General features: G+C 31.7%; 3 protein-coding genes and 2 long non-coding RNA genes across 6 annotated transcripts in view; 2 read left to right on the plus strand and 3 right to left on the minus strand.

The window, feature by feature from the left end:
* Nucleotides 1–5,092, plus strand: part of LOC123692611 (protein javelin) — a 94,066-nt gene extending 88,974 nt beyond the window's left edge. The window contains exon 3 of the mRNA XM_045637373.1: nt 237–5,092. Coding sequence (XP_045493329.1) covers nt 237–4,818 — 4,582 coding nt within the window. The 3' untranslated portion in view covers nt 4,819–5,092. The remainder of the gene's footprint in view (nt 1–236) is intronic.
* The window catches only part of LOC123692612 (calcium uniporter protein, mitochondrial), a 121,183-nt gene extending 112,233 nt beyond the window's left edge, over nt 1–8,950 (minus strand). For both annotated transcript variants that reach the window (XM_045637375.1, XM_045637374.1), the window contains exons 1-2: nt 8,830–8,950; nt 5,119–5,224 (exon numbers count right to left, since the gene is read on the minus strand). In XM_045637375.1, coding sequence (XP_045493331.1) covers nt 5,119–5,224; nt 8,830–8,934 — 211 coding nt within the window. In that variant the 5' untranslated portion in view covers nt 8,935–8,950. The remainder of the gene's footprint in view (nt 1–5,118; nt 5,225–8,829) is intronic.
* Nucleotides 8,951–9,603: 653 nt separating this feature from the next.
* Nucleotides 9,604–19,232, plus strand: LOC123692209 (phospholipase A-2-activating protein). Its single transcript, XM_045636912.1, has 16 exons — nt 9,604–9,811; nt 9,900–10,133; nt 10,302–10,492; nt 10,874–11,015; nt 11,498–11,655; nt 11,915–12,056; nt 12,398–12,578; nt 12,897–13,006; nt 13,832–13,921; nt 14,576–14,734; nt 16,961–17,084; nt 17,323–17,383; nt 17,497–17,622; nt 17,967–18,112; nt 18,457–18,581; nt 18,850–19,232. Exons 1-16 carry the CDS (start codon nt 9,675–9,677, stop codon nt 19,022–19,024), a joined length of 2,301 nt encoding a protein of 766 aa, XP_045492868.1. The 5' UTR covers nt 9,604–9,674; the 3' UTR covers nt 19,025–19,232.
* A 1,129-nt stretch (nt 19,233–20,361) lies between these two features.
* Nucleotides 20,362–21,948, minus strand: LOC123692211. The gene is made up of 2 exons (XR_006751506.1): nt 21,365–21,948; nt 20,362–20,820 (listed from the first exon to the last, which is right to left on the minus strand). It is a non-coding gene; the product is annotated as an uncharacterized LOC123692211 (long non-coding RNA).
* Nucleotides 21,949–22,563: 615 nt separating this feature from the next.
* Nucleotides 22,564–23,743, minus strand: LOC123692212. The gene is made up of 2 exons (XR_006751507.1): nt 23,416–23,743; nt 22,564–22,850 (listed from the first exon to the last, which is right to left on the minus strand). It is a non-coding gene; the product is annotated as an uncharacterized LOC123692212 (long non-coding RNA).
* Nucleotides 23,744–24,619: the final 876 nt, after the last annotated feature.

Below are 24,619 nucleotides of genomic sequence, written 5' to 3' on the forward strand. Positions count from 1 at the left end.
AAACAGATACTTAACACGATGAGGTAGAACTGATTCATATATGATATATTATAAGTATATGAATTTTTATTGAATCATAATAAACAGACACACACATAGTGCTTAAAGGCAATAAATCTGGCGAGACTTATAACACTAACATTTCACTAAAAATATTTACACAAATATTCAATATCCAATATGTGCAAAAAAAATTGTAAATTGTTGATTAATTTTGTATGTCTATTTCATTACAGGTTAACGGGTCGTACCAAATACCAAACTAAGGAAGAAGTCTTAGAAGGAATATATATCGACAGCACAGTTTCGTGTTTTGCTGATATTAATAGACAAGGACAGGAGGAATCTAACCCAGCACCTGTTACTAGCGACAATAATTCAGCAAAAGAAGGGTCTGTATGTAACGAGAGTCAACATTCTAAATCAGCTAATGGAAGTTGGGCTAATCTGACCGAAGAAACAAAACAAATAAACTTATCGGAAGATAGTATCGGACATTCACGTAACCCAAGTGAAATAGATAGTTTGGATTCAAATTACGTACGTAAGCATTATAACTTTGAGGCTCATTTAAAAAATTGTAAGGAAGGCTCTCCATCTACAGGCCGATCTCTAGCTTCACCGAGTTGTAAAGACTTATATATTGCTACTGATGAACATGATAGTGAAAATGAATGTAGACTAAAATCAAAAACCCCAAACTCAGCGTGTAAAGAAAGAGGACCAAGTGCGCAAAGTCAAAGAAATAATTATAATGAAATAGATAGTTGTCACGTGGATGATCACGTAACATACGACAAAATATCGATTCAAAGTAAAGAGATTGACGTGAAAGATAATCAAACGGACCTTTATGGAAATTGCAATGAAATAAAGGACAACGGTGACAGTCAATCTATTATTTCTGAAAACGACGGAACAATATCAAGTCCACCAGATAGCATCACTTCATATATTTCTATTTCTATTGCTTCATCAACGGAAAAATCGCACAAGTTAGAATACCTGGCACATTCATTAGCAGAAAAAATTGATGAATATTGTGACTCACAGAATCGTGAGTCAAACCAAATATCTACAAAATCACCTGTATTGAATTCAGAAAATCAACCAGATAAAGAACCTATTTACACATCAGTACAAAAGAAAAAAACATTTGCTGATTTACGTAGGGAATCCTTTGCCAGAAAGCAAAATTCGTACCAAGAAAACATAAATAACGGACACGCTGATACGTATGTAAGTCGGACTTATATTGATACAGAAACATATGATAAAAGAAATACTTGCGCATCAAAAAATATAACTACAGAACCTTTCGTTACTACACTAATAGAAAATCAGTATTACTCCTTGCCCGATATAAATATAAGCAAGTGTCTGAGGAAATCTGAAAGGATTGATGCACAATTAAGAGAAGAAGATCCAGAGGACAATCCCTGTGAAAATACGTATGAAGTGGCACAAACACATTTTAGAGAAATATTGTGCAATAAAAGTAACGAAAATTACGGACAACTTAATAAATCCCTTATAAATATCACCTCTGACCACAAATTATCACATAATACATCTATTTACTTACCTGAATATTCTGAACCTCAAAGTTTACAAAACTGTACGAAATTAGAAGACGATTTAAAGTCAATTATAACTATTGAAAGTTCCAATGCTGACGATCACGCTAAAGAATTTCTTTTAGATAACCATCAAAACGAAAGAGAAATAAATGAAATAGAAGGCACAATCCGTAACACTAAATTAGTCACCAAATCGGAAAGCTTGGCAGTAAATTCAGACTCTATAAATAGACAAGAATATAAAATACTAAAATCATTTTCGAATGACAATATTCCTAAAAGTGTAACGGGAAAAGCAAAGACAAATATCAAGAAGCACTATTCCTTAAGACAACGTGATCCAGTTGATTCTGTTCCAATTCCAAGTCCTGATACTGTAATAAGAGGCCTAAGAAATAAAGATACAAGCAGAGTGTTTTCCAATCCATCATTTGCAGAAGAAATAAAAAATCACTGTCTACTATCTCGAGTAAAATCGTTTAAATCTTCTCAACATTCAAAGATTGATATTGTCCCTTTAAGTGGTCATCAAACACTTGTTATAGATCCGCCCTTGAATCAAAGTACAGATAAACCCAGACCTACTAAACACTTAGAGGAAGAATTCACCACTTGTTCGAAAAATAATAACGATAAAGTAATAAGTTCATATGAAGAAACACCAGATACAATAAAACCTTGCGAAACACAGACCAAAGAAACAAATTCTTCGGAGACTAAGGAGTCATTTTTCACGATAAAATTAAACAAAGTAGTCAAGACAAATCTACAGAAATTGCATGCTAATACTTGTGATCATATAGACTTGAATACACAGCAGGTGATTAACAAACCACCATCAAAATTAATTATAAAAGACCATAAAAACTATTCACTTACCCGACAATTTGATACCACGAATAGTAAAATGACTCGGCCTCAGATACTACAAGTAGTTGATTCCAAAAGTAAGAAATATAATAACACTCTAGAGAAGAGTAAACCATGTGAAAAACTGGAAACTAATAACAATAAAGGGGAAGACAACCAAGACAGTAACGACTTATCAAGAGTACCTAAAATGGAAAATTGCCAAGTGAAAGATAAATTAGATGATGCTATTAAAACAGACATTGAATATCAAGTAAAAATTAACTCAGTGAAAAATTACTGGTCACAATTGATAGATAAATCTCCTGATCATTTAAATAAACAGGAAAAAGAAGAAAGTGACCTTCCGAATCAATTAAACCAAGGAGAGGATAATGAAGTAGAAAAAAAAATTTCTAAGCCGTTAAGCAAAGATAATACTAGTTTCATTCCCGAAGTATCCGTGGGTAAAATAATTAAATCATTAGAGAACGTTAAAATTGTCGACAGCATCAAAAAAATAAGTCAAGCTAAATTACAATTATGGAAAGATGATACAGAGAAGGTAAAGAGCGATTCAGAAATAGAAGAAGCACCTATTGAAAAAATTGTAAAAGATAATGTGAATACTCAAAATTTCTATCAAACACCCAAAACGGAGAACAATAAACAAAAAACTGAATCAGACTCCTACAGAGATACTCCAGAAATAGAAATAGTAGAATTAAGCAGTGACGATAACCAAAATCAAAAAACACAAGCAACTTTAATAAAAGCTAAAGGATATGAGAAGGGCTGTGACGATTTCGATCATGTTCGTTATAAAGTTATGAAATCAGAATTATTTAAGAATAGTATGATCGCGAATTACCGTAAAGAAGCACAATTTGACGGATTACTACAATATTTGCAGGATTATAGCTTTCAGGAACTTCTGACAAATAATAACATTGTTATCATTGAACCAGTCAGAACGAAAGTGGAACCAGCACCTAAAAAAATAAATAACACCGACCCGTATAAAATTCATCCAAGTCAACTAAAAAAGAATGAGTGCTTGTCACAAACAGAGAAGACGAAAAATGCTATACGAAGACACTTTTTCTATCATCCAATAAGAGTAAATAAAGAAATAATAGAAGAAGAATTACCTAATCCGGATACTGTAAAAAAAGTAAGAAATTTATTTGAAGATACATTGAAAATGAAAAGCCCGATGACTCAGGATCCACCATTAGTAGAAGAAAATGTAGGCCTCACAAGGCGTTCCACGTCTTACAGGAACCTGACAGAGGAAGTTAAAAGCAATAAAAGTGTTGGAAGGAAGAAAATAGTACGCCAATTAACTATCGATACAAACTTTGGTCATAAAAAATGGGACAATGCCAGTCTGTCCAGTGGAGTTTCAAGTGGTGACTTAAGTTCCAACAATGATTACGAAGCTGATGCTCTTAGTCCATACTCAAATAAAAATATTAAAGATAATGCATATAGTTCAAGTGAGGAATATCTTTGCGATTCCGCAAATCAAGACTTTTGTTGTGAAAGCCAATATGTCAGCCCAGATATTTTGAAAAAAATTCGAGAATGCGGAACTTCTGTTACCTATTATGGTGGTAAAGTATTAAATTCTAAAATGGGTTCAAATGTGAGTCCAATGACAAAAGCAATTATGGATGAAATAAAAAGTTTGCAGCGAAACTGTAGCACAAATTGTTATTCATGCCAAACAAAATGTAAGGGAGAAAAATGCGCCTGTTTAATAGCAGATAAGCACCGGCAAAATCTAGCAGAAAAAGAATCACAACGCGCTATTGAATCTGAAAATATCTCAACCCCAGAAAAACAATTAAGGACAGATCATTTTCCAGGATTTAAATTTAAACTTGTCAAATCAAATAGTTGTAGTAGTCGATTAGAACTTACAGGTACAGATGATAACAAAACCTTAAAACGGTTTAGAAGACAGAATTCAAAAGATGATCCCCCTTTAGTACACGATGAAGAAAATTCCGTGAAGAACAAAATTTGCCGATTAGAAAGTTATAGTAAAGGACAAATAAAAACACCAATTAAAATTAAAAACAATGACGAAAAGACAAAATATCAATCGGAACAAAGTAAAAATACTGAATTAAAAATCAAAGACAGCGTAAATAACGAAAATAAATCTAGCACTGACCAGGAAACAGATAGCCAGAAAGATCAAATACAAGATATTGCTTCAGGTGACAATCACAGTTTTGAAAAGAAATTCTATTATGTTAATAATAATCTAGAATACAACAAAGTAGACACTGTGGGGAAATTTGGAGAAATGGTCTTCGAAGAATTTGAAGTGTTAGAAAACTGCTACGATAGTTTAAATAGCAATAAGTCTTTGAAATAATTTTAAATATTAATTAAGAGCCCGTAACTTTTGCATTGTGATCTGGTTACAAAGATTACTATACTGGTATAAATTATTGCTTGTAAATGTAATTTCTTATACATATTAATTAGCATAATTTATTGTGTAGTTTAGTTTTCATGTACCTACTAAAATTAATGTAATTGTCGTTCATCATTTGTATTCCTTAACCTTTTATACCATAAGTCCTGTAGGGTGATGGTATTAGCCCCAATAATGAATAAATAAATGAATATATTATATAGAAATATCACATCCTTTGTTTCTATTATACCTTACCATCAAGTTTTTCTTCTATCTTTGTGGGTGTTGATTTTGATCCATGCACGCAAATGCTTGTAAAAAAAGCACGACGCGTCGGCCGCCATCTCCAACACCACGATTCCTGTTAATAAATAAAAATTAGAAAGCGCATAATATCATATTTATTGGTATTTCTCTTGATAATTGTATATAGATTAAAAATCCTACTTATATTATAAATGCGACAGTTTGTAAGTAAATAGGTATGTTGTATGTAAATTGTAAATACTCTTTCACGTAAAGACTACTGAACCGATTGCAATGAAAGTTAGCACACACACACATATAGATAATTTACTTGGATTAACACAGAAAATCTCACAGGAAAGGGAATTATGCAGGTTTTTCTTTGAAATAATTAGAGACATCAACATTACAAAAAACAAACACATCATCGTGATACATCAATGAAACTCAAATTCGAAGATACAAAAAAAAGACTGCTGGGAAATAATAATATAATGTGGATATTGTATATGCTAAGCTACGAGTACATTGAATTGAAGGAAACCTCATAGGATTACATAATTTTCATAGAAATATCTTTTAATTTCTCATTTCCTTAATAGTACCATATTTTCCGAGAAGTCACCTGTGACACCTGGTGACTGGAAGGTTTACGTAATCAGTGACGAATCTAATGTGTTGTGGGCACAATACATGAATACACTTACAGTTACAAGCCTAGCCCCTTCCTAGCCCTGCCTTTATGAATTAACTGTATTTGTGCTTCACGCAAAAAAGGGGACTTTATTCGTTAGTTTTAAGGTAAAAAAAACTTTAGCGTGTTCTAATTTTAACATAAAATTTATAGAAATAATAAATTATGTTTTAATTCATTTTCTAACCTAATGATTTCTAAAAGAACTACAACTGGACATGTGCCAATAATAGGTTACTTTTTCTAACAGTGTATCACGAACACGATGACTCCTCGCCATCATAAAGTAAACAATGTTCTAAATAGTAGTCTTATTTTCTGTTTCTTAGGGTTCCGAACCTCAAAAGGAAAAAACCCGTCACTTAATTGTCCGTCTGTCTGTCTATCAAGACCCTTTTTCTGAGGAACTCGTGGAGGTATCAAGCTGAAATTTATATTGAACGCTCATGAATTCCTTCCCCTGAAGCTGTGAAAAATGAAACTTACAAGCCAACGCAATCAAAAGATACACCTGTTAATGCTGCAAATTTTTACATAAGTTCGGGAATCAAAACCTACAGAGTACTTCCCTTGAACACACGTGGTTAGAAGCAACGTTGTATTGCAGATATAAAGGAAACATTTTAAAAAGTATACATTCACAGTTACAACATAATATGTATAAAAACAGGTTGTACAGAACCCTCGTTGCGCGAATCGGACTCGCACTTGGCTGGTTTCATTTTTTTACAACATAGGTGATGACGCCGCGCGGATAGCAACTAGTATAAATTAAGCTCTAGAAGTTGGGTATTTCCATTAACTAAACAAGATCAAAAACAATTTACTAGAAAAATAGAACAGCCGTCTAGTCTACACGAACTAATTTACGTAGGTATACAGAATTATTGACACTGTGGAAGAAGACCAGCTGTACACTACTAAAGTGTGTACTCAATTGCCTACTTATAAACAGGAAAATTATATTGACTTTGATATTACGTTTTAGCAACATATACCTACTTCAAGCATCAAAGTTGGCATCAAATATCAATACGTATTTTTGGTATCAAATTCTTATGAACTGAGCAAAGCCTAGCCAAGCATATTCTGGACTAACTTTAACAACTCAAAAATCACGCGTGTCACGAGTGAAGATTATTAAGAAGAGTAATTGCGCAAATAATTTTAACATGACAATGAGTAAGTCATTATTGCGTGAACTGTCCATAAGCACTGAATAAATAAATTTTCGTGTACATCATGTTATCTAGCATATCATAAGTGAATTGGTCTATATTGTAATAGTATTTTCTAGAAAATCTATACCAAGACTCACACAAACTACACATATACAAAATATTGTGTTATATATTCTTCAAATACATAAATACTTATCCTTGTAAATTTTTAATTCGATTAGCTAGGCTTTAATTAGGTATAGTTACATATTAATTTTTAGCTTACCTTTATAATTTATTGCAACATGCATAGTTTTTAAAAGATTAACATTCTTTTTTGGCTGAATTGAGATTTTGACAAATAATAAAATATATTGTAACTACATTTAATAATATATGGCACGCATCCAATGATTGCAGCCAGTTAATAAAATGTTGTCAAGTGAGCTGAGTGCAAGCGAGAGAGCAAAGCATTTAACATCAATTCTTATTTATCATGTTGATTGATATTAATTAGCAAGTAATCATCTTAATCATTTTACTGTTGTCTGTCAACCAATCTAACGGATAACTGACCACACATAAGTTTAAATTTAATATTTTTTTATTCTTCATACATGGTGGTTGTATAATATCATAAATAATTGTAGAAATTTATATGGATACAATTTTTTGAGTTTAATAATATTACCTAATTTACTTGGCCATTTTTGTTTGAACAAGTGACAAATATCTTCACGTTAATGCAAACAACTACTGGGTAAAGACCATAATATTTAAATTCCAGTAACTAATGACAGATATTTGTGTCAATTCCAGTTTTTTATCTAAACTTGATCTAAACATGAAATTCCATAAAACCTTATTCAATCAGCATGCTAGTTGCTACAGTATACAAATATCACAGAACAATTAAATGCATTGATATCTAATATTAACATATGACAATTAATAATTCTTTACTATATGCCCTAGGCTTAGCCTCCGATATTAAAAAAAAAAAGTTAATACTAGTCAACTGAAACAAAAATCATAAAAATATGTTCAGGCACTAATTGTGAGTTATATAGCGTAAGTAACACAATCTTCCTCTATTTAAACATAAATCCAATGAGATTTTTACTAGAGACATGCATGTTTAATAATAATAAAAATCATGTGCATTAATTTTTTAAAAAAACATTTATCAAACCTATACTTACTTAAAATCTGTGAAATAATTACTTACCTATTGTTTGTTGAGATTTTATTTTTTGATTGAACTTTTTTATTTTTAATAGCCTATTAGTCTTAATTTTTTACTATACTTAGCACATTGATACTGCATAGGATAATTTATGCTTATAGGTACATAATATAACAGAAAATAACAATATTATTTTTTTATTAGAATTGAAAATTAAGAAAATATAAAATCCGTACTGATACAAAGAGAAAGAATATTTTGTACGATTTCAAGATATACGCTCTAAATTTAAATAAAATATAATTTCATTTATGATTTTAATAACAAGGATGTAAATAAACGTTAATATTTTAATGATATTCATAACTGTCATATTTATCAAATATTGTAGTGTGTACGTTAAAATGTCATCGTTATCAGTTCCACATAAACACATTTTACAGGATCATTTATTTATTTTTGTCCAAAACAATTTTGTTTACACAAAAAATAAAAAAAGCAAGTAAACAAAAACCCAATCCAATAAATAAAGATGACATTTGACAGCAAGTTTAAAAATAAATATCTATACCTATTTATATAGATTCACGTGCAAAACGAAAGGGTCCGAAAATTAACTTGACTTATATGAAAGTACGTAAAAATAAATCACTATAGCACAGAATATAATAGATACTTACTTTGTTATTTGATAAATCTCTAAATATCGGTGATAAACACAAACCACGATTTATTTCTAATTTTGATAAGAGTCGGCATCTAGAAACACACACCGTCGACGCCATCTTTACACTACATAAAAACAAGACGTACAGTACAACACCCAAATATCTTGAGCTGCTACCTCTTGCGCTGTCTTTAAAAAAAATATTTAAAATCGAAAGAGCTTAAATAAATAAAAGCAAATTAACATTTTGATAATTTTATAATTCGTATTCGTCTCGAAAACCAATCTCAAAGGTCAAATTAAAGCATAATGATTGTTCTTGATTTTAGATGTTAAAGTTATTCTATACAATTATTTCTTCAAACAAGCAAAAGTTTGAAGATTTTAATTTTGTTGTTTTGAATTAAACACTAAGTAAAGATTACGAAATGAAAAAATTAAAAGTTTAGAAATATTTCAACTTGATGTTTGAAATTTTCGCGGTAATTATTTCGTTATGTTGGCAATTTTAAAGTTGCGTTCAATAAAATATATGAAAATATTATTCCGTAATAATTTAACGAATAATTAAATTTTAAATAATATTTAATTAAATATTTTCTGCATTATTAAGAAATTATGAAGTTAATTTAAATATAAATAAGGACTAAATACTTTAAGTTTAACTAATAACTTATTTTATACAATTGTCAAATAACTATGTATCCATATGCATAAGCATAAATCGTATGAAAAACAATTGTTGACAAGTGACAAATGACAATGCCGTTTGTTTGTTATCCAGAAGGCAGAAATCATAGGTCTACTGAATAAGTTTTTTGTATTTTTCAAGTATCTCGAGCTAAAGTTAAGCGTATTATGGCTATCCCAGATTATAAATTAAGTGCCGTTCTATGCGGACACTCCATGGATGTGCGTTGTGTAGCTAAAACAAAAGAGTATTGTATATTATCAGCATCTCGTGATAGAACCGCAAAGCTATGGCATCCGGAAGGGTGAGCCTTTTTCTTTTGTTACACATTAAAATGCGTGAGAAGAAATTATATATATTCTTCATAATTGAAAGTATTAAATTCTCCACAGGGTGAAAGATTTCGTAAACGTAGTAACTTACAAGGGACATACCAATTTCGTGTCGTGCGTTTGTTGGCTACCGCCGTGTGAAGCGTTTCCCGAGGGCCTGGTGATAACTGGAAGTAATGACAATACAATTCTCGGTTATAATCTACAAGACGCAGCCGTGCAAATTAATTTAAAGGGCCACGAAAATGCAGTATGTAGTGTTATACCAGGAAGAGATTCTGGTATACTTTTGAGGTATTTACCAATGTATTATACATTTTTACTGTTATTACTGTATGCATATGATTATTCTTCCAATGTCATGTCTTAACAACTTCATACTGTTATATTATAGTTATTTTTTACAATATTTAAACAGAAATTCTTATTAGAATAATTAGTACAAAAACTTTTATTTCACAGTTCCAGTTGGGATAGTACCGGCAGGGTATGGAATATAAACTCGCCACAGATGGCTCCCATCATATTGAAAGGACATCAAGCCGCTGTGTGGGCATTTGTAGAACTTGCCAATTGTACTTATGCTACGGCATCTGCAGATAAAACTATCAAATTGTGGAGAAAGGATGGTGGAGTGATAGCTACACTTACTGGTAATTTAAATAAACAGTTATTGTTATTTTACTTATAACATTTAACAACAGCTTTTCTATAGTTAATATTATAAGAAGTAACTATTTTTTTCTTGTTTTTATTCCTATTTTTTGTTTATAAATTATAATAATTTTATTTTCACCTACGCAAATGTGCCTATTCTTGTTAAGCTTGTTAAACATTGTTAAGCTATATTCCTTCATTATGTCACTTGTATTTGAACACAGAGGACTGATCTCTTATATTATGCCCACAAAAATATTGGACATATGAAACAGACAATTGGACAATTTTAAGTTGAATGGATTGCTAAATGTACATAAATATGCAGAGAATCGAATTCGATTCATATATTTAAACTTGTCTTTCCAATTTTCCAGGACACACAGACTGTGTGAGAGGTCTAGCTGTAGCAAGTAATGAAACATTTATCAGTTGTGCAAATGATGCTTCCATTAAACTATGGACTAATAAGGGTGAATGTCTTAACACATATTATGGACATACTAATTATATTTACAGGTATGTAGCCAATAAAATGAAATGCTTTTCATTGTTTTCTTTGTAACAAATTTATTTTAGAAATATGAAACTTCACTACTATAGTCTATACTAAACTGATTTTTTGTCAATAAATATGTCTATTACTAAAAGAGTTACATGCTCTATTGAGTATTTTTTTTTTAATTAATAATATGTAAAATGTATTTTTATTTGACCTCCCTATCGCATTTAGTAAATTGTAATGGTTTTGTAATATATCCATACTAATATTATAAATGCGAAAGTAACTCTGTCTGTCTGTCTGTCTGTCTGTTACTCAATCACGCCTAAACTACTGAACCAACTTGCATGAAATTTGGTATGGAGATATCTTGACACCCGAGAAAGGACATACGCTACCTTTTATTGCGAAATATGTACCACGGGCGAAGCCGGGGCGGACCTCTAGTAAATAAATACATTATTTTATAAAAAAATCTATCATTACATTTAATTTACAGTATAAGCATAAACCCTGCTGTTGAACACGGTTTCGCCAGCTGCGGTGAAGATGGTAGCGTTCGTCTCTGGGCGGCAGGGGACTGTGTCAGGGAACTGAGATTGCCCGTGCAGTCTGTGTGGAGCGTCACTTGTCTTGATAATGGGGATATTGTTACAGGTAATGGAAGTATGGAATAGATGTAGAAGTATAAATAATAAGCCTTTGGTGCTCTTCAAAAATTGGGAAAGAAGTACAAGACATTCTTTTCCAATTTTTCAAGCGACTTTCTGTATTTTAACTGAACTTCAAAAGCATGTTCAACACAGATTTTGTAAAATATTATATCTCTAAATTCTCTCTAATATAATATTTGTATCCGCTTAATGCACATTAATTAATCAATATAACTAAATTAAATTTATATATTTGATTTCAGGTTCAAGTGATGGCTTAGTGCGTGTTTTTACAAAAGACCCAGCGCGTTATGCAGATGAAGTAACTTTGAAACAGTTTGAACAAGATGTGGAAAAAATGACTATGGCATCTCAACAGGAATTTGGTGGATTTAAACTTTCTGAGTGAGTTTTGTTTTCGTTAAAATTATATTAAAATGATATGAGTAAAACAAATCCTCCAAAATTTGTATTTATTACTATTAGTAAAAAGTTGCATGAGATGAGAATTTAAAAAAAGCAAAGAAAAAATCCATCATGAGGCGGGATTTGAACCCGCGTCTTTTTGTCATACCGGGGCATAGAATATCCTCTCGGTTTGTAGCACGGTATAGAAAATTATTAAATAATAAACTTAAATAACTTATTTTATTAGTGGAATCCACGCGCTTTTTGCCTATATTCCCAAAGACACAAACCCATAAGCTACATTACACAACTAACATTATAACTAAATCTTTTCACAGGCTACCCGGTCCAGAAGTACTCCTAGAGCCGGGTAAATCAGACGGACAGACGAAACTCGTCCGTCGTGGTACAAACGTTAAATGTTATTCGTGGAGCGCTAGCGCGAACACGTGGAACGAGATCGGTGACGTCATGGGTGCTAAACCGGCGAGTGAAGGGAAGACTATGTACCAAGGACAGGTATAAAACATCATCATTTTCAATAATTCTTGTTTCTTAAGTCTTGATTAGGATTAGGATAAAGCTCGCTATGGAATAGCAAACCTAATCAAGCCTAAGAAAAGCTGCTTAAGTGTGTGCAGTGTTTTTATTGTATTGTATTTGTTCTAGCGTCTGTGACTTCACAAATTTGATCATATTGAACTCAGTTCATTATTTTTTATTTTGATTTGAATTTCTAAAAGTATCTTAGCAACATTTCTAAATGAAAATGGTCAAGTTAATATTTTAATTGTGATAGTTAAAAGCGTTTTCAATTAAATTGACATTATATTTCAGGAATACGACTTCGTGTTTAGCGTGGATATAAAAGATGGCGCCCCGCCACTGAAATTGCCATTCAATAAGACTGAAGATCCGTGGGTGGCGGCGCAAGCGTTTATACACAAGTGAGATTTTAATTACCAAACACATTAATTAGTATTTAACTAGTGATGCAACGAATACGAATACGAATATTCGTATTCGCCGAATAGTAGACATTTACCGAATATTCGTTTTCGGCGAATATACGAATTTTTAAAAACGAATATTTTTGTACGCAACTCTATTTACTACAAATTTAAAAATCGCGCAAAAAAATATGACGTGTGCAGAGATTGCTGATCCACTGGCCTTTTGGCGAGAAGATGTCCATTTTCCAAGTCAGAAAAAACTCGCCCAAAAATATTTTTCACTGAAGCCATGTACAGTCGCTTCGGAAAGACTTTTTTAACGGCTGGAAACATCCAGACTGAAAAAAAATCGCCTAAAACTAGAAAATCTACGAATTTTATGTTTTTTAAATAAAAATTTGCCTATTGTAAATTTTAATTATTAGAAGAGTAAACATTCATTAAATAAATAAGTCTTTTATTACCAAGGCGAGATATTCGTATTCGTATTCGTATTCGCCGAATAGTAGGTTTGATATTCGTATTCGTATTCGTATTCGTAAAAGTAGTATTCGTTGCATCACTATATTTAACCCATTGAGCCCCGAGCGGCCCGTTCGGTCCACGACTAGATTTTCTATTGTGTCTGTGATTCCGGGGGCTGAGTTATTAAATAATTTCACTGCATGTCATTTTACCCCTTAAATAAGAGTATTGACAATAATTTACTAGTATATTGCTGTGTACAGACATAAGAATGACAAAAATTTTGTTCCTTTTTTGACTTGCCATTAGTTATAAATGTAAATTATCAACTTCATAATATTTATTGTTTTTCAGAAATGATCTGCCACAAGTGTACTTAGAACAAGTAGCTAACTTTATAATTACAAATGCGAAGCTAGATTCGTTGCCTACTCCAAGTAATGGGTAAGTTGTACATATTATATACATTTTATAACTGCAGAGAATAAATATTTTTTCATCATTTTCAAAATTTTCTAGTTAAGATCTTAATATATTGGGCTCGAAGGACCAAAATGAATCAATCATGATTCTCCTTCCTCCTCCAGGTCCTTCGCACAAATTACACATTTTAAAAAATCAATTATGTCTACATGTATCATTATTTTTAAGCTATTGCATAGCTTCTATCGCGGGCCTTGAGCGCGGGGACCGAATCGAGAAATTCCGTAACGAAAAAACCTCACGCTCCCCACTCCGACGGGTGGAGGTGTGGCTTGAAGGCATAGCATGCAATAGCCTTACCGCGGCAGTCCCCGAGTGACACACGTCGTTTTTTTTGAAGTTATACTTCTTTTGGCGCGATGGAGGAAAATGATGAGAGTGAATTTATGTGATGCGCGCGCACACCGACACCTAAATTTAACAGCATGAAGTTAGTTCTAGGTGGTATGATGATTGATAACTATGTTCAAGTTGTATTATATTCTAGTATTTTTTCCATACACCAAATAAGTATAACTTCTAACGCGTGTACATAAGTACACACACTCTTTTTTTTAGATTTGTGCGTGCCGTACTGTGCGCGTACTCTACCCATACAATTTTAACAATCCACAGTTTCGCGGACCCGTTCACGGGCGAGTCCCGCTACGTGCCGGGCTCGGGCGCGCCGGCCCCCGTACTGCACGGAGCGGACCCGTTCACCGGCGCGTCCGCGTACAGCACGGCAAGCGTGCCGCCGGCGGACAGGCTGGTGCCGCACGACTCGTACATACGGTGAGTCTCAACCAAGGAGCTTATATCTAATACACTGGAGATTGCACTATGACCATTAACTTGTAACAAGACAAGTGATAACTGCGTTAAAAACAACCGACTTCAAACTTGCACTTACAACATTTACAAATACAGACAAAAATACTCATAAAATAAAAACTACTGGGCCTATCCGAATAAAATTCGACACCATCCCGCATCGAACAAAAAAAAGAATCACGTAAATCGGTTCAGAAACCTCGGAGTAATCGGTGTATATAAAAAAAAAACATACCGGCCGAATTGATAACCTCCTCCTTTTTTTGAAGTCTTTTGTCTCTTTCTGTGGAGTGACCACGCTGGTTTGTAAATTCGGGATTTTTCGAAACAGATAAAACTAAAAATCATGGTTTATAAACAATAACGACATATATTTTTATTAACAGTATTTATATTATAATATTACTGGTCATACTTTATAGGTACATACAATTTTTAAATTATATCTATATAAGCTTCTTGGTCTCAACTCTCACCGGACATTTTTTTGATCGTTCTTTTGGGACGACTTGATTTTTAGAATGGTCGATAACAAATCAAAAGTAAAATTCCCTTGAAGCTTACTATCTTAGTTCCCAAAAAAAAAATGTATAAAGAAGATACCGGGTTTTTAATAAATAATATTCCGCCGTAACCTTAAATGCCAATCTGTCTGCCAATAAGGGAATCTTATTGACCATTTATATAAAGCTTCGCAGTTTCAAATCGCAAATGTATCCAAATCTTATTTAAATTTTGTGACTAAATTATTCAATCCAAAAGTATAATCCTAATGAACATTACTAAGATAAAACTCTCAATCACACATTTTAGTAATATCAACAATTCTTTATTTCAACATAATATGTTAAAATTATAACATTGCTTAGTCGCTTGTGATTCCGCAAGCCAAACTAGAGGGCGCTATCACGCGTTGAATCACGCTATTGAAGTTTTTATTTACTTATGTATAAGGAATAAGCCGATTCCCATAAAACGGGTTCGTTGGTTCGGAAAATCAAGCGTAATAATAATAAAAAGTATACGGTTGTTTGTGTCAGCGTTCTGCCCGCTCTTTCGCTCTTTCTGTTTCGTCTATCGATTGGTTGGAATTTGGAAATAAAAATAAAATAAAAAATAGAAAAAATTTAATGCTCGAATCGAGGTTTTACATTGTGAAGCGAGAAGATTGCCTAATCAAAGAAAGGAAGACTTGGTTGTAATTGATTGGATACATAAGACTAACGAAGTTATGGATAACACCAGTCCCAGCACGTCTTGTTCTTCAGAAATTCCCGCAAATAAACCAGAAGAAACGGGTATTATAACCCGATTTGATGCATACATATTTCTTGATCAAGAAAGTAAAAAAATAAATGGTTGCTATGGAAAACCGTTTGATCTATCTAAATCGGAACGTAATATACTTGTTAAATGTCTTCTTGCAAATATATTAAAGGCACCACTTTCAGAAGCACAAGAGAAAAGTCTGGACATAGCTATATGCCGATTTATTACCAAGATTACGACGAGATATAATGACAGTAGAAGAATTATGGTACAATTTCGGAAAAAGAATAAAGACTGGTTGAGGAAACCTTTTATGAATGACCTTCCTAAAGATATAATTTTGAAACCTTTTAAAGTTATGAACGTTGCACCGCTAAATTTGGAGGAGTGCCAACAGCAAAACTGATTAAATTATTCAAGTTATTAAATCTTAAACATAAACAATACAATATTGACCACAACTGTAAAAATAAAAACTGTACATTAAAACTGACTGACGCAAACGTGTTGCAAAGAAATTCTCTTGCTAAATCAAACAATAATTCCTCTGCATACAACAGAACAGCGGCCTCTGCATACAACAGAACAGAAAGGAGTAAAAATAATTTATTCTTAGAGACAAAGATCACTTATGTCGAGCAGAAATGGAAATTTTCAATAATCGCAACAGGAATAACGAAAGGCAATTCATATTAAAACTAGTAACTATGTAGTTATCTGTGGTATAACTATTTATAATTTTACATTAATTATATCATAGATGGTCATCATGGAATATCATCTATATTGGAACAACGATTAAAAATGGTATGAGCCCCGTATTCATAGGGTTAGTAGGGTCCTTTCTCCAATTGGGATTGGAACGTATCTTAAGACATTAAAAATATGTAACAATATTTAAATATTGTTGACTTTTAGGTTCGATCAAGCAAATTTAAAAGCGATACACGAAAAGTTAAAGGAATTCAACAGCAAAGTGGGCGATGGACTGAGCGCGTTTACAGATGCGCAACTAGAAGATATTGTTAAATTAGGTGAATTGGTAAGAAAACTATTATATATCTATAATCTATGCTATCTATCTATACTTTAATAAAGGAACTTATGGATGACATGATTAAAAACTATTTGTTTTAGATTAAATCCACTGATTTTTATATTTTAAACATTCAATTTAATTAAAACCTTCCTTGCGTGTAATACGACCTAAATTATATTGCATTTCAATGATTAAAACATGAAAGCAATAACTGAAATATGTTTTATTATTTTTATTTTAGAATACAACATTTAATCCCGAGACTGTTACTGCCTTGAAAAAAATGCTCGAGTGGCCAAAAGGTAACTTTACAATCAAATCCTATTTTCATTATTTATCAGTTACTTTATATACACAGATTCTGTTATTTTTATAAAATGGCTCCATATATTTTCATCAATTGATTCTCTTTCAGAAATATTATTCCCCGTCTTGGACGTAACGAGGCTAGCAGTAAGGAACAAAGATATCAATGGGCTAATATTCGACACTTCGTATGGCCCGACTTTTGTTCAATACTTACTCACTTTATTATCTCCAGGTAATAAATTTGTATTAATATTAAGTAATTTTTTGTTTTACATAATATTATATGAATAGCTCAGATGTCTAATTATTATTAATTGACAATTTCATCTTTATTTTCCTATATAATTGCATCTAACGTACATTTGTATGATTGTATTGTTAATTATTCTAATTAACTTCGATAGCTTTTCATGAAAGAAACATTCATACAAAAAGTATAAATTGATTAATTATTTCATCTGTAGGTATAAACATCTAGAACCAAATACACAACACACATAATCTGTGTTTTACTGTATCTTTTTGTCAATACAACTAAATCACTACAAATAAATTATTAATAATTACCAATTTCAGATAACATACCAGCGAACCAAATGCTCTCCATGCGTGTGCTAGTCAACGCATTCAGTGACTTACCCGGCGAGATGCTCGTACTAGCCGCGTGCGAGAGCGTAGTGCACGCTATCATCTGTCTCCCTCAGATGAATAATAACGCGCAGGTGAGCGAGCGGGATGGGTATATGATGTGTTTTAAAAGATGGTGATTTTTTTAATATTGAGTTGGTTCTTATGTGCATTTAATGTTGTGTTTATATTTTGTTTGCTTAAACTCAAAAATAAATGATTCATGTAAGCTTTCAAATGTACATAATATGTATTTATAAAATATGTATATTTTATGTATATTATATTTTTAAGACTCTCTGATACGAAAGGTCGCTTTAAAATAAGTTTTGCATAGAAATACTATTTTAGAAGTGGAAAATTTTACATTATACAAAACAACATTTTCAAATTACTTTATATGAAAATACTTAATTTTTTTCTATAAATGTTGTTACAGATAGCCGCATCATCTCTAGTACTAAACCTATCGGTCGCGTTGGCCCAACAGGCTGATACAGTGGAGCTAGCGGATTGCATCATACACTTGTTGAATAGGATCACCGATAAAGAGGCTTTCTTTAGGTAAGTAATAAAAATAAATATTGTTTCCGTTGAGATTTCTTTTATATTCAACTTATCATAATAGCCGAGATCGTCACATTTAACGCAAAGCTAGAACTAGGTAGTGAAAATGTCTCGGTCTAAAAAAAACGATACGGTTACGAAATCTTTTTTTTATTAAGTTATAAAATAAAAAAAATAATGATTATAATACATAAAACGTATGATTAGAACTCTACTGCACATACATACATGTATCAAAAACTGAATGAATTTATTTTGTTTACAGAGGGTTAGTAGCGCTCGGCACATTGTTAGCTGAATCTCCAAACAAAGTGATGATTCAAACGAAAATCGTCTCAAACCCGCAACTCCACAACAGACTGAAGGCAGAGAGTTCCACTGTCGATCCTAATTTTAAGAAAATCAACACTTGCGCACTACAAATACTAAGATTGTTATGAAAAAACGTTTAGTACTATCTCCTGATTGTCCTGATGCATGCCGTTAGATGATTATTGACAGACTAAGTGCCCACGCTCTTCAGATGTTACAAATATCATGAATACATTCAAAACAATATTAATCCAGTCTCGTTTTAATTTAAATGCAGTGAAGATAAAGAAATCTAATTTAATTGATGAACGATAAACAACTAGACTCGATCGCGCTCATAAAATGTCCAAAGGCAAACTCTGTCTACGCGTGTGTGGTAAAGTTTTCTAATAAACGGAACAATGGACTTTGAACATTACTGCCACGAAATAAGGTATTAAAATGTTTTATACAAAGCCCATCGGACATTTTTGAGTTTCTTTGGTTCGTTGATTGAGTCTAGTTAATTATAATCATACTGAAATTAAAATACGCTCATATTTTACTGTAATTCATTTCAAAACGCCAATACATAGTTAATAGGTATCTGTGTCTTTTTATATTTACGATGGCATTCTCTTATTTATTTGTTAGAATAATTTTCGGCTTTGGAAATGTATAATTTAGTGCGTGGTTCTCAAAAAATGTTTTTTATTTTGGTTTGTTATCGTAATGTTTTTTTTTTATATTATTATTATTAAAGAAATTTAAGGAATAAGACTTTATACTTCATTCATTTCGGCGAATAAAATTCGCTGTAAGTATATAGAAGTGTACCTGGTTTTAGGTTTTGTGAAATTTTATTTTGATTTACCTATTCACTTTATTGGAAATTTTATTCAGTCATCTAGTAGGCTGTAAAAAATACAAGTCATTTTTTATAATTCAAAAATTTTATGGTTCTTAAAGCAATATTGCTAGTGTCAAGATTTTACTTAGCAAGCTAGTTAGCCATATACATAAACATTTATTCTACCTGAACATATAATATTATTATTAATATTAAACAAATTTATTGCTAAAAATGGGCACTGAATTGTGTGCGTTACCCAGGCAAAATGTTTTGCTTTAGAGAGATGAGACTTAAACAAATAATTAGTGTATCATGAGGAGCAATTTGTTTACTAATAGCAAAATTTGTTTGAATTGTAGTTTTTAAGTTATTTAAGAAAAACAAATTTTGCTGGAGTAACGTTTGAAACGTTACCCAGGCAAAATCGTCTTTCAAAAATTAGTTTCAGCACGGAACCAAATACATGAATAGATAGCTTTTGTTGAGTAGTAAATGTTTATAAATAGCAAAATTTGTGTGTGGTATAGTTCTTTAGTTATTTAAGATTTTGCTGCGGTAACGTTTTGGGATTTCCCAGATCTCGAAAACGGCTCAACGCAGAAGTTTGAAAAAAATACCAATAAAAGACCTCAATTTGTTTAAATTTGTTTAATCATTAGTTTTTGATTTGGTTGACGTAAACCAATGTAATTAAATGGTTTCAAAAATCAGAAGAAGCGGGTTTACATGTAAACCAATACACTTATAACCAAATAAACAGCTGTAAAAAATACCCGTGGTTCGACGCTTGTTTACATCAGAAATATTAGATTTCATACTTTACACATTAAGAAGATAAAAACAAATTTGATTTATTTTAGACTGGTCGTACTTTAGCGATCAAATACGCAGTTCCCATAACATTAAGAAACATGGCATACTTTAAACAAATTAAAATGATTCCTGAAAATTCCTTCCTGTTAATTGCAGCTTTGAATTACGGTTCTAATGAAAGTTATCTCAAAAACAAGATTATGTCAGCAATTCTCTAATGAGCCGACCAAATTGAAAAGGTCACATAAAAGCGACCGCACCATACATAAGCGCAACCATCTGAAATGAACAGGATAATATAGATGTTTTGTTAGTACAGTTGAATACAAAAGTTTTCTGGTCAGGTTAGTTAAAATAATAAAATGGTTAAGATTCATTATTTTTATTTAAAAAATCAGTCTCATACAAATTATATGTATTGCTTTGCCTTAGCATCAACATTTTTGAGTTTTGTTACGTGTTACTTAGAGTGAATATTTTAACATTACATGTGACTGCCACAGGTGGATAACCCGTGAACCAATCATTGTCAAAGCGTCGTAACCTTCTTTTAACTTAATGTTGAAATATCCACTCTAAGTAACACGACATAAAGCTCATATTTCAATACCACAGTGTGACTTGAGTTGGAATTGAGTCGGCGTTGTGTGTGTAATGTGCAAAGCACATTTAATGTTTTTTTTTACAAAATATGTATTATCGGCTTGCCTATATTTCTTGCCCTTATGAGGGACGGTTTCGAGCATATTCTATAAAAAATGTATATAATCACAAAACTTTTAAATGAGAAAACAACAATATAATAAAAACATTTAATACTCACATCGTTCAAAGACGTCGTCGTACACACACACATAAACCACAAGCACTTCTCTCCAAAACACTTGGTTCACGACTGATTGTTTCATTGGTTCGGTCGGAGCTAGCGTACCCATAGATAGAGCGTACTCAACTACTCACAGCTAAAGAGTAAGTAAGACAAGGCATATAGCTGTTGCGTTGCATTGCACACAGCGATGCGCGCTGCTCTGACTAGCATCAAGAACGTTAAAACGTTTTTAGCGTGGCTTTGCGTTGTGGTATCAAAATAAAACATTTGGTTTAACAGAAACAACAAATTAAGTACTAAAAATATAGCTACATGTATATATGTTTGTATTGTTTTAAATCACACTATAAATTATACACTATGATATTACACTTTTATTAACTAGTAAAAATTGTGTAATATGGTACTGCACTTAAAAAATATTAAAAAATCGGCTTCACGAATAACGTTTTTCTGCTTAACTGTACAAAACATCGGTTACCAAGCTGCTAATTTGCGAAGATTACCCGTACGTACGGTGCAGTCGCTTTTACGTGACCTTTTCAATTTGGTCGGCTTATTAGAGAATTGCTGACATATTCTTGGGCATTTTCACAAAAATGTACCCCCTCCTTGAAAAATATATTTTTTTTGATAGTATTATATTTTAAACTTTTTTTGGTCTCTTTAAAACGGAAATTCAATATACTTCAAGAAAACATATAATATATGATGGGTTTAAAATGAGAAAACTGTAAAAATAATAGGACACAATGGAAAGTCTCGCAATTTTATATCAGTTGTGTGACTATATTCAGTAGCTGGAAAAACAGTGCAAAATATAAGAATTTTTAGATATTGTTTATTTATTAACTTAAAATCGTTATTTTGTATATTTTAAACACTCACTATTCCCAACTTTTGGATCTAAGCTAATTAAAAAAAACAATAGTATATTCAGTATTGTGACTCTGGTACTTTAACTGTCATTATTATCTTTACATTGAAAATGTTAGATACTTTTTTAGAGAAAAGGCAACAAATATTACACTTATGTATTATTCTCCATTAAAGAGACTGATTTGAAGGGCATTAAATGTAAAATCTACTGAAATATTTAAAAAATTCAGCTCCGTAATATAGGGACAGTCACACAACCGAATACCCAAAAAGGGAAAGGGTGCGTATACATGGCGAAAAAAAAGTACGCAGGCACACATAATAAATATAATTATAAACTTAATTTAACTTCAAACTAAATTATCACAATCAGTTCGGGCTTAAGCCATCACATTATTATTATTTATCTAAAGGGTAAATTACTATCAAGATTCAAGAATAAGAAGTCTCTTTTATGTTTTATATTGGCACTAATCAAATTAATCAGTCGATAATAATCAGTCTTCGTGATTCGTTTATAATATTAACCTTAAATAATCTCAATCACCATATTGGATAAAAAAATCTTGTTTCAGTGGACGCTGCAAACACGAAGGTTAATCTGTAAATAAAAAAAAACCAATGAAAAATATCGTGAAAAAAATTAATTTTTGTTCCCATATTATCTTTAGTACTTACTTATACAAGGCACATTGTCTAGATTCTTAGTTCCTCTGGCTTATTTTGTTTCTTTTTCTGCATAATGCTTCTTTTTTTCTTCAAAAAAAAATTTTACTTCCTCATGCAAAATGATCAATCAGCTGTTGCGATTTGTATGGGGAAATAATTTTTATTTTTGAAATCTACTTTTTGCCGTAGTTTCCTACTCAGTCAAAAATGTCTTGGAAAAATATTTTTATAGCTCAAGAAAATCGCCATGTAAACATTGCTTTATGTGTTCAGGCATGTTGTGACTTTTCGTTCAGCGTATATGTGACCGCTCAAATAGTCACACAGCGGAAGTCACATTTGATAATCCTCTAGTAATAAAAACGGTTTAAAATATAACCACAACACTTATATTCATCAAAACTTTTGATCAACTTACTTATAAAAACATTTAAAACAAAATAAACTAAATACTACAAGATAAATAGATAGAAATAAGCCAAAATATGGTCACATACCTGAATGAAGAATTTGGTCCCTGCGGCTTGCAAACACGCGTGCACTCCTTCTAAGCAGTTTTTTGACCCTGAGGGCTTCTAACCTGATAAGTTGCATAGCAGTAGCTATGGTGTTGACAGTAATGCAAAAATATTTGAACCACAGTAATTTTCTTTTTAGAAAATCGGTGACACAACTGAATGTTCCGGGAAGGACAATTTTTTTTATTTTATTTTTTATTTTTTTATCTTTTATTTTGTTATATAAGGTTATTATATTTTAACTATTATCACAGTAACTGATTATCCTGGACCAAATAAAACCTTAAAAGATGGTACCTTTCTTACAAAAAAGTTAAAAGAAATAATTTAATAAACGCGTAAGAGTAAGCAGGGGACAGCGTAAAATTACCCTTTTTTCAATTGTTATTTATGATTAACTTAACTTTATTTTAGATTTTGTCATAGTTTTTGTTAAAAAAACAAAATATTGTATACGTATAATCACTTTGATAACATATATAAATAAATCTGGCAACTACTTCATTATATAGAATTTAATGAATTCGAGGGACAGTTGAAAATCAGGGGGGTATACATTTTTGTGAAAATGCCCTCTTGTTTTTGAGATAACTTTCATTAGAGCCGTAATTCAAGGCTGAAATTAACAGGAAAGAATTTTCATGAATCATTTTAATTTGTTTAAAGTATGCCATGTTTCTTAATGTTATGGGAACTGCGTATTCGATCGCTAAAGTACGACCAGTCTAAAATAAATCAAATTTGTTTTTATCTTCTTAACGTGTAAAGTATGAAATCTAAAATGTCTGCTGTAAACAAGCGTCGAACCACGGGTATTTTTTACAGCTGTTTATTTGGTTATAAGTGTATTGGTTTACATGTAAACCCGCTTCTTCTGATTTTTGAAACCATTTAATTACATTGGTTTACGTCAACCAAATCAAAAACTAATGATTAAACAAATTTAAACAAATTAAGGTCTTTTATTGGTATTTTTTTCAAACTTCTGCGTTGAGCCGTTTTCGAGATCTGGGAAATCCCAAAACGTTACCGCAGCAAAATCTTAAATAACTAAAGAACTATACCACACACAAATTTTGCTATTTATAAACATTTACTACTCAACAAAAGCTATCTATTCATGTATTTGGTTCCGTGCTGAAACTAATTTTTGAAAGACGATTTTGCCTGGGTAACGTTTCAA

This window comes from Colias croceus, chromosome 6 (assembly GCF_905220415.1).
Source record: "Colias croceus chromosome 6, ilColCroc2.1".
In the NCBI taxonomy this organism is placed as follows: Eukaryota; Metazoa; Arthropoda; class Insecta; order Lepidoptera; family Pieridae; genus Colias; species Colias croceus.